The following is a 10343-nucleotide window of genomic DNA, read 5'->3' as shown; positions in this document are numbered from 1 at the left end:
TCTTCGGCGGTGAGGATCTGAGAGCGACTGAGGAGCACGTGACAAAAATTTAAAATGAAAAGAAAAGTTGCGCGCCCAACGTGGGGCTCGAACCCACGACCCTGGGATTAAGAGTCCCATGCTCTACCGACTGAGCTAGCCGGGCTCCTGATTCTGGCCTTGGTTTCTATTCCACTCACAGCACTTTTACATCACGCATCTGGGGAACCCTGACTCTCACTGAGAAATTTCACATCAAAATAATAAATTTCTTAGAAAAAGAATGTCTCAAAACTATGTAAGTCAGTGTCAGAACTCAGTCAAGTCTAGGGTTTTTTTTTAATTATTATTATTACATTGTATTTTCAAATAGAAAATAGACTTCCCAAGACACCCTAATGAATAGTTGATCTTACCTCTTTTTTTACCAGGATACGTTCTTGGAAATCTCAGGGATCCTTAAGGATTTATTTCTGTGACCATTTCTGCTCCTTAATTTATAACACTGCAGTGGTAGGCTAGCCACCTCACTAAAATGCAAAGAATAAAAAATTGAAAGAGATCTTTAATGGAGATGCTTGTTCCAGGTGCTGATGAGCAATGCTGATTTGGAAATCAACAAAAACAGTTTAAAGTTTTCTTTCTTCTTTTCTTTTCCTCAGTTTCCCAGGTGAAATCTGACAAGACCTGTTTTCTGAACTGCGCTGTCAGTTCCTGCTGCCTTGCGGCTCCTCCGCGCCGCCAGGGGGCGCAATGCGGTTGCTTGGCGCGCAGCACGTTCCTCACAGCGCCTCGCGCCACAAGGGCGCGAAGCGGGACCCTCGAGTCTGGAGGGATTTACTGGGCCTTACCGGCTCTTACCGGGACTAACCGTCTCTTACCGAGCCTTACCGACCCGCAGCCCGCTCACAGCGGACCGGGGCAGTCCGCAGCCCTTCCGGGGCTCATTGGAGCGGGCGGTGGTATATAAAGTGCTCATTGCAGCTCGCTCCGTGGAGTCCTCGCACCTCAGCGCAGCCTCACGCGGCGCGGCGCGGCGCGGCGCTCACAGAGCTCACAGAGCCGGGCTGCTGTGGTGGCTGCGGCTGCCCGCGGCTCGGCCTGCCCGGATTTCCACGGGCTTTGTGCCGTTGGTGGGGCTGGCAGGCACCTCACGGTGGAGCAGCTGCGTGATGGATGCTCCGAATGCTCATCGGTGTTGTTCTGTAAAAATATTGCTTGTGGCTATTCTGCCGCATCTCTGTTTTCGTGTTTTAACATCACTTCAGGAAAAGAAAAAAAATCCTACCCAGGCCAACAGAAAGTGAAAACATCTGGGAAGCAGCAGGGTTTTCAGTGTAGTCTGGGAATACAGGGCATCCTCCAAACTGCCACGTTTTCTGAAGAGATAAGAAAGCATTTGGAGTTTCTCCGTGGACTTCCTGCATGCAGTTTAGAACGTGGATGTTGGGAGAGCTTTAGAAATGCATTGCAGGAGGACCCGCTGTATGGATAACACAGCATTTCTTTGTACTGCAGGCTCTGATATCAGCCCACGCCATTTCTGTGGCTTCCCACCAGCAGCCAGCACGGCGAAGCACGGCACTGGGGCAGCACCGCCCCGGGATGCAGAGGAGCTGAGAACAGCCCAGCCTGGGCAGAGGCAGGATCCTCTCCAGCACAGCAGTGTAAGTGCTGTGGGGCAATGCCCCTGCTCTGCGTATCCGTATCAAGAGGCAGAAGCGGCCTCGCTCTCTTCTTTCCCTTTGGCAGAACTGCTGTAAATACTGCATCAGTGGCACAGCAGTCACTGGGTGAGAGTACTGCCTTGCTGGAATTTGCCCAGGGCCATTCAAGAGCAGTGGTTTTTCAAATGATGGGATGCTTTAAAATTTAATTGCATTCTTCTTTGTCGCTTGCAGAAGATGCAAATTTTGGCAAGTCAGACATGAACTTAGTGGTACATCCACTGTACTGTGTGTGCCCAGATTGCCACATGAGAGCACAGCAGTGAGGCAGCATCCAGCAGGCCCAAAGTGTCAGACATTGACCTGGGTTTTGTCCTGTGTAAAATATTTTATATAAAATATTTCTGTGGTGTTTTACTGTTGAATTTGGCATAGAAATGCAGAGTTCTGAGCAGGAATTGCTTCATTTAAAAAAATGTCAGAGAGCTCCACATAACCAAAGCTGGAACACCCTATCATTATAAACCCATTAAACCTCACTCACAAGTAATCTTTCCAATCCTACTTATCTGAAACTAAACACTTGGTTTTGCTGTTCTTTAAACATTTTAGCCTAATGGCTTAAATAGATAGAGCTAGGTGCTGAGATCCTGACAGGCACAGGGAACAGGCAAGGGAAGTGATATAACATGCTCCGTTAGCAAGTCCTGTATTTAGTGAGGAAGGGACTATAATTTCCTGCAGCCTTTGTGCTCTGCCAAGGAGTTATTTAAATGAAACAAAATGATCCACGTGTTGTATTTCCCATTCTTTTTATCATGAAAAAAAACAAAAAAAACCCAAAAAACAATCGGAAAAGACAGAGATGTAAAAAGGGAAAGACTCTGGCCTCATTTTTCTACTGGGGAAAATGGCAGCTGAAATAAAGCATTAACGAAGTGTCTTTCATTGGCATTTGTGCAGATGTGCTGTGAAACTGAAGGGAGGCAGCGGTTTCACAGAGGAGCCAAAACCACGCACCGTCCCGGTACGAAGAGATGATTTAGAGCAAATCTGCGTTTTTTCCTCAGAGATCTGAAGCTCACCACCGAACGCTATTGCTTTCCACTCCTCGAAGAAGCGGGTTGCCCGTGTTGAACGAGGTGTCCCCGCACACGGCGGCCGCGCGGGGTCACTCCCGAGCTGTGCCGGCAGCCGCGGGGCAGCGGCGGGGCCGGGCCGGGGAGAGCGGCGGCGGCGGCGGGGCGGCCCCGCGGGCCGGGAGACGCTCAGTGCCCGGCCCGGCCCGGCCCTGCCCGCACCCATGTCGGCTCCGGGACGGCTCCTGCTCCTGGCCGCCGCGCTGGCCGCGGGCGTGCAGCGGAGCGGCGGCGCCGAGCAGCCAGGTGAGCGCGGGGATGCGTGCGGGGATGGCCGCGGGTGCGGAGCTGCGGCCGGAGAGCTGGCCCCGGGGCTGCCCGGGTTCCCCGGCTCACCGCAGGCTCTCTCGATGCTCTCGGATCGGAGCGCGGCAGCGGCTGGCTGTAGGAGCGTTGCGACCCTCTGAGGCCGGGGAGGTGCTTTACCACCAGAAATCTCCAGCACGGTTTCCAGGCACCGTTTCAGATTATTTATTTATTTATTTATTTACTTTGCTGCAATGATTGTAATTAAACAGTGGGAATGTGTGCATGGAAACTGGGACTGGCTCCCAGCTGTGCTGTGGTGGTCCTTGGTCAGAGCAGAGCACCGTGACTAATATTTGTGGGATCAGCTATGAGCAGTAGCCCGTGGGAGAAGGTGAGGATGCGCTGCCAGAGGGCAGAGGCGAGGTGAAGCAGCCCAGACAATGCACGTACTTTGCAGGTACTGGGAACTGGCAGTAGGCACAGCTACCAGATCCAGCACACATCTGGGTAGCTGACCCCAGTGAGCTGTCTTGGGAGTTCAGCAGCCAGCTCAAGCAGTAGGAGGAAAGATTGATTGTAAACCACAGGAACCCTCTTTTTGCAGAGCCTGCTCTGTGGTCCTCCAGCAGCGACATCGTTCATCCAGTCAAGGTTGACGAGAGCGGATCCTTTCTGTCCTACGACTTGTCCCACCGAGCCCTTCACAGAAGGTCTCTTTCCTCCAAGAACAAGTTTCTTGCTTTCTATGAACTGCATTACAAAGGACAACCGCTGAAATTCAACCTGAGCCTTAACGTCAACCTCCTCACCCCTGGGTTTGTCAGTGAGAGGCGGTACGGGGGAATCGCCGATGCCAAGATCCAGTCCCACACGTATAACTCCTGCCACATGATCGGGGAGGTCCGGAGCCGGACGCTGAAGGGAGGCCTGGCTGCACTCAGTACGTGTGATGGGCTGGTGAGTATCAGGGTTCTTAACCGACAGGGAAATAGCAGAAGCTGTGTGAAATCCTCTTTTCTTTGGAAGGTACTGGCAAAATTCCTTCCGATAGCAGTGGAGTCAAGATGTCATTGTGTAGGTTTGATGCTGCTTTGGATGACCTGACTGTAAATTTCCCATGGATTCCAGTAGTTTGGGAACTCTTGGGACTGTGTTTACTTGTGCTTGTGTCCGAATTCCCAAAGAGCAATTCCCATATGGCCTTCATCTTCTGGTACATAAATATAGGATTATGAGAAACTCATCTGAAAGCGTAGTTGATCGAAGCCTGGAGATGATGAAATATCTCACGATAATGAAATACTGTTTCATGATCATGTGGTTCATGGGTAGTGAAATCTCTTTTCACTAAAAGTGAGCATCAGCTGTCTTATTCCACGGCCAGTATTTTCAAAGGCAATAGGGACATTTAAGAAGGTAGGCTTTGCTGAAAGCCAAAGTCATTATCACTAGTAAGACTGTGGTGTAGGCACTTAGGAAGGCAAATTCATGTCTTTAGCATAAATTTGCATGTCTGCACTAGCTTGCATCTGGCTGGCACAGGTACTGGGTCCCCGCAAGGTTTAAAATCTCTCAGAGATTTGCAGAATCATTACGGTGTAACTTCATAACTCACATGATGCACAGACACTCCTCAAGTAGGGGTGTCTGCCTCAAGAGGGGGTTCTGCTTCATGTGGTGACCCTGCACAGAGCTGGCACGCACACGGGGTACAGGGCTGCTGCTGCTGCAAGTACAAATCAGCAGTAGTCCTCGTGCCCCACGTCTCTGCATTTGCAGGGCTGGTAATTCCTTGCCCTGGCTTCCTGTGTGCTTCTCTGTGAGTCCCAGCAGGTCCTCTGGCTGCTGCAGGTGGCTTCAGTTCAGCTGAGGGCTGTGTTTGTGTTTCAAGCTTCCTGTGTTTAAAGAAAAGCAGTATGCGTCTGTATGTTGAGCTAGCCTGCTAAAGCATAATGGTTTGTAAATTGGAGGTCTGCACAGGCCACGCGAATCACAAATCTGAGCACACAGCTGTGCTGCTGGATGTAGCAGGAGCTCACACCTTCCTTGTGATGGGCAGGAGCTGAGGCACATACCTGGGGCTGTTCCCCATGCTGGTTCTGAGCCAGGATTTCAAGTTCAAAAAGTAGATGGTGCAGATGGAGCGGACATGGGAGGGATGCTGAGTGTGTCCAAAAGCTCAGAAGAGTTGGCTCTGGCAGCATAGCATGGAGAAGGTCATGAAAAATGCTGTGCGCATCCTGGGAGGTGTCAGAGTTGCTCTTTTCCCACCAGATTTAACAGCATCTGAGGGTGTTCAGCACCTTGCACTTCATAGCCCGCTGAGTTGGGGGGTCATATCATTTTATTTGCACTTTCACTGTCAGTTCAGCAGCTGGGGTTCTGCCAGTGAGGTTTGAGGTCTGAAGGAAGCCTGCTGAAGGGCTTGAGAAGGGTGAGCAGCTTAGCCCAGAGCTGGGTACTGCAGTCATACTACTCTAATGCTGCCTTTGCATTAACTTCCTCCATGGCTTTGGGCAGTTTTTTCCATCTGGAAAGCTGGGTCTGTAATAACTCCTGTTTTCAGGGTGCTAAAGGAACTGGTTAACGGGATTAACATCTCTTTGTGACTGAACTATGGATGGGAGAAAAAATAATACTCATTAAGTAATTCATTTTCTGCATAACGTGTCATCTGGAAACACCTTTTTTATGATGGAGAATCACATAATTAAGGCCTGTAAAATGGGTTGGAAATGAACAATATCATATAAATGCTGTAGGTGTGTATCATTTGTTAAGGAGCAGAAAAAACTGTTAGCTCACAAAAGGCATCAGCACAATGCTGCCTGCAGCCAATAACCTGAGTGGTGAGAAAACTTCAGCCTTAAGTTGCTTTAGAGCTTCCCTGCTTGGTCTTAAAATAACCAGAGCTTTTTGTCAGATGCTAAACCAGAGGAAACTGCACTGACAATGTGCTTGTGTCTCACATAACGGTCAGAGAAAGTAAAGTGTGTCACTGAGCTCTGTTACAGTGAATTACTCACACACACCTGGTAATTGTGCTAGGGTTACAGGGTGTAAACAAGGAACTCGTTGCTGGTGTGGGATAATTTAGTTCTGGAGGCTACAGAAGCATATTGCATTTGTACACAGCAGCAATATCTTGCATTTCAAGGCCAGCATTGCTTTGTTAGAAGCACTCTCTGCCTCTGAGCTGTAAAGCACAGATGGGCTGTCCCAAAATTCCTGTTGAAATAAGTCGCATAGCGCCTCAAAGGGACACGTTCCTCCCTTGTTCCTCCCTGTGCAGCAGCTGGTCCAGCACTTGTTAGATATGTAGCATGGGATAATTATTCCTTCTTTAACAACCATACTGCCTTTGAGATCAGTTTCTGAGTAAGGCTTCACCTTTCTTAGAAGGCTGTTAGAAGACTTTAGACTCCTCCTGTCAAGGATTCTAAAATGAAGCATAGTGCTAAATCTGGGTTGTGCTCTCCTGTGCGTAACGTTGTCAGCTCAGTTTCACCTTCTCCTGCTGCCTGCTCCTCTTGTTACAGCCTGTTGTGCATCAGTGTCAGGGAGGCAGGAGCAAGGATGTCAGTGTCGTGAGCAGTGGTGGGCCATGACACATGAGGTGCAGTGAGATTAGCGGAGCATTTTAAACAGACCTTCCTGCGGACAGCAGAGCCCTCAGCATTCCCACAGAACCTCTGTGGGGCAGAACACACTTGTAGGGCAGTCTTAACGGGGCAGCGATCTCTGCTCCAGCTGCAGAACCCAGCCCAGGAGCTCCTGGTTGCTGGGGATGAAGCTGCCCAATCCAAGAGCTTCTCGTTCGGCAGATGCAGGTGCGTTTGTGTAACTGTTCCTGAGATGCAGTGTGGGGCTCTGCGATCCCAGGTGAGTCCATAACAACGTGTCACAGCTGGGCCAGGACCGGCTCAAAATACCCATAAGAACAGCCTCTTTAGAGAAGACATGTTTCTGCCTGGAACATCTTGCAAATCTCTCCCCTCCTGATATTCATACTGGGTGCGGACAGCTTCATGATTGCATCTCTGTCTCTCCCTGCTAGAAAGGTGTGTTTCGGCTCATGGACGAGGACTATTTCATTGAACCAGTAGCCACCAGCTTTCCTGAGGATGCAGCAGCACAGCCCCACAGGGTGTACAAACGCCATGCTCCTGAGAACCAGGGAGAGCAGGAGAGAAAGCAGCCAGCAGCATGGGCAGCCTGCGGTGTGCAAGGTATTTCTCCTCTCGTACCTCTCACGATGAACGGCTAGATCCTAGAATTCATAATTTGGGTTCTGTAATTTGAAGTACGTGGTGAGAAGATAAAGGAATCAGTGCCAATCCTTAGTCTTCTAAGGTGCTCAGCAGACATGCTTATCTTAAAATCTGGGAGTGTTCAGCTCCTGTGATGCGATCTCAGCACCCAGCTTTTAGCTTGAAGGACACTGAGGTGAATGCTCTGAGTTTTGGAAGTTGCTGTGCTGGTTCCCTCCCTTTGCCACTTCTCTGTCTGGAAGGGAAATGCTCAGAGCACTGAGACGCAGCTGAGCTGTGGTTTTGTGGTGGTTTCTGTGGGTGGTGGGCATGCTGGGCCCATTTGGTAGGTGTCTGCCAGCTGGCTTTGGGTTCCTTGCTGCAGGATGGCCAATTTCTGAAAGTGTAGGCAAACGGTGGTTTCCTCAAGCGTTTTTATTATGGGAAGGCTGACCACTGGTTCAAATTGTAAGTCGGGAAAATTTGCTTGCTTAGCAGCAGGCAAAAGTTCTCTGACATTCATGTGTGGAGCCCACAAGTCACAGGAATTACGGCAGTTATTTTTTTTCTCCTGCCAATTTTCCTGTATTTGCTTATGTTTCTCACATGCATGCTGAACCTCAGGCCTCTCATTCATCTTTTCCTCCCGAGCCTGCTGCAAGCATCCTGTGATGTGGAGACTGAATATTTGTTTTTGATTCCTTGCAAACATCAGTTTGTGACTTGCCAGAAGCTTGGACTTTTGGAGTAAAATTTGATTTCCATGAGCTAAACGCCACAATTCCCATTTATGCCAGTGAATCCAGGTTGTCACCATGGCCCTTCTGCCCAGCAGAATTATTTTATGGCAGATTAAATGCTTTCTGTATCCACAGCACCCTGCTGTACCAGTGTCGAGGAGCTAGCTGTCCAAGGCTGCCAAGGCTGCTCTCCCTGCTGCTTTTTGGAGAGGTAGAAGATCAGCAGTTTTTTGCGGCCCCCCCTCCCTCAGGGCGTTTGTGTGGGGTCTCTGTTGGACAGTGATCTCTTTGCTTTCCTCCTGAGCTCCAGGGAGAGGGCTGGCCTTTCCTGGAAAAGGCAGGCAGTGGTGGCTCAGATGGACAGCGCTGAGAGCTGAGAGCTGATCTGGGAGGTACAGCAGTCTGTGCTTCTTGCAGGGTATTTTTTGCTGGAGCAGATCAAAGGCTGCATTGCACAAGCAGAGGATCATGGGCTGCAGTTCTGGCTCTGGGAGGGAGAGAGCATGAGGCTCAGAGAAGGAAGTTCGAAGTCTTTTCCGTGATAAAATCCCAGGGCTAGTCATAAACTGGTTGACGCTGTTCTCAGTGAAGAACAATCAGTGCTTTGGGCAGCCTAGCTGCTGGAGCATGAACCCACATCCCCAAGGGCTGGTACAGCTACACTGAGGTTTGTGTTGCCCTTGTTATTTTGGAGCTAGTTTAACTCTGCCTAGCTGAGAATTGAATGTCTGCCTGCAGTAAAATCGTGTAATAGGCAGGTATTTGCCTTAGGAAGAAATCCTGGGGGCAAGAGAAACAGCAAAGGTACATTTCTACCCACCAGTCTGGAGCAGGTCTCGAGCATGAGATGAGTCACACACCTCAGAGCTGGGGCAGCATCCCCACAGCTCAGCAGTGCCTGCCACTGGGAGCGCCGGCCTCCCACACCAAGCCAGCAGCTCTAGGAGCTGTGAAGCACAGGTCTGTGTGCAGCTGTGACAGACAGACACAAGACAGGGAAATTGGAAAGATGGGGTGCTTTACTTTGCCAGTCTGAATATTTGAAGTTGCATCTTCCAGTCAGTGTCTTACTAACTCCCTAGAGCTTCCCCAAACCCTTTTATTCTATAATCATGTTATCTTCAGGCATTCTTCTTTCAATCAAAATGAATAAACTGATAAGAGTAATAATGCTTCCTTCTAGACTTTGAAGCCTGTTGCTCTGTAAATGAATTTCCCTAGGTTTGGTGTGGCCAGTGTGTAATATAGCTGAATCTCTATTTGAATCCAGAGCAGCAATGTGGACATGATGTATGTGCCCTGGAAAGGGCGCTGAAAGTCTACAGGATTTGTATTACCTCAAGTCTTTCACCATCTGCTGATGTATTGCTGGTTTTCTTTGCAAATGATCGCACACAGCCAGGCGGTGTTTGATCAGCCTGGTATTCAGTTCCTGTCAATGTCTTGTGCTGCATATTGTGAGCCTGTATGTACAGCTGGGCAAGTGTGAGAGGGATCTTGAGGGGAAATGCCATACAGACCCTGCCAGGTAGCCAGGGAGCTGTGTGCACCGTGCTCTGCATCCCGCATGGAAGCTCAGCAGCAAAGGACACAATGAAAACAAACTCCAAGGAAGCTGTTGTGATTAAACTGTCACAGTGGTATTAGCAATCCATCAAATTATTCAGATACTTAGGATTTTTCAGGCTGGGGCATAAAGTACAGCTAAAGAACACTATAGTCCGTAAAATGTAAAAGTTCACTGTTAATGAAGTAAGGCAGAGCCCATAGAAGCTGGTCATAAAAGCATTTCCCACTGTGTGTGATGTGGTTTGTAAAGCCTTTGCCCAACTTGGGGCTGACCCTGACCTTGATCTTGGAGCAGCGTCACAGGAAAAGTCTCGACATGAGAATTCCCAGTTTCTGGTGTGCATTGGCAGCGTCCAACCTCTCCTCTGGCGTCGTGTGTCTTTTCAGCCCAGTGAATGTCCTCCTTGTTTCTCTGGGGATGAGCAGCACAGAAACCCAGAATTCAGTCTTCATGTGGCCAAGGAAATCTCTGTGCAGCCCTGCGGGTGTTTCAGTCTCATCCAGGACAGCGATGATCTTTGGGATTTGGCTCAGGACGTCCAGTTTCCAGGGCATGGAGTTTATGGTGTCGGGGAACTGTCTTTCCCAGCAAAATAAAAATGTTTGATTGTACTCAGCAGAGCTGAGCCACTGCTGTAGTTTCCGTACAGTTCATGGTCAGGCCTCTCTCCATGTTTGCCTATAAATTAACGTGTTGGTACAGAACGCAAGTGCTCGGCTCCGGGAGGCTGCATGCTCCTCACAAAATAT

General features: G+C 49.5%; 1 protein-coding gene across 1 annotated transcript in view; it reads left to right on the top strand.

The window, feature by feature from the left end:
- Window positions 1–2949: 2949 nt before the first annotated feature.
- ADAMTS7 (ADAM metallopeptidase with thrombospondin type 1 motif 7) overlaps window positions 2950–10343 on the top strand; it is a gene marked incomplete at both ends in the record, with an annotated part of 45280 nt that continues 37886 nt past the window's right edge. The window contains 3 exons of the mRNA XM_079541158.1: window positions 2950–3031; window positions 3639–3991; window positions 7092–7263. Of these exons, the coding sequence (XP_079397284.1) occupies window positions 2950–3031; window positions 3639–3991; window positions 7092–7263 (607 nt within the window). The remainder of the gene's footprint in view (window positions 3032–3638; window positions 3992–7091; window positions 7264–10343) is intronic.

This window comes from Tetrao urogallus (genome assembly GCF_951394365.1).
Source record: "Tetrao urogallus genome assembly, chromosome: 11".
Classification (NCBI taxonomy): Eukaryota; Metazoa; Chordata; class Aves; order Galliformes; family Phasianidae; genus Tetrao; species Tetrao urogallus.
Note: the sequence above shows the minus strand (reverse complement) of the source record. Positions and strands in the feature narration are given on the sequence as shown.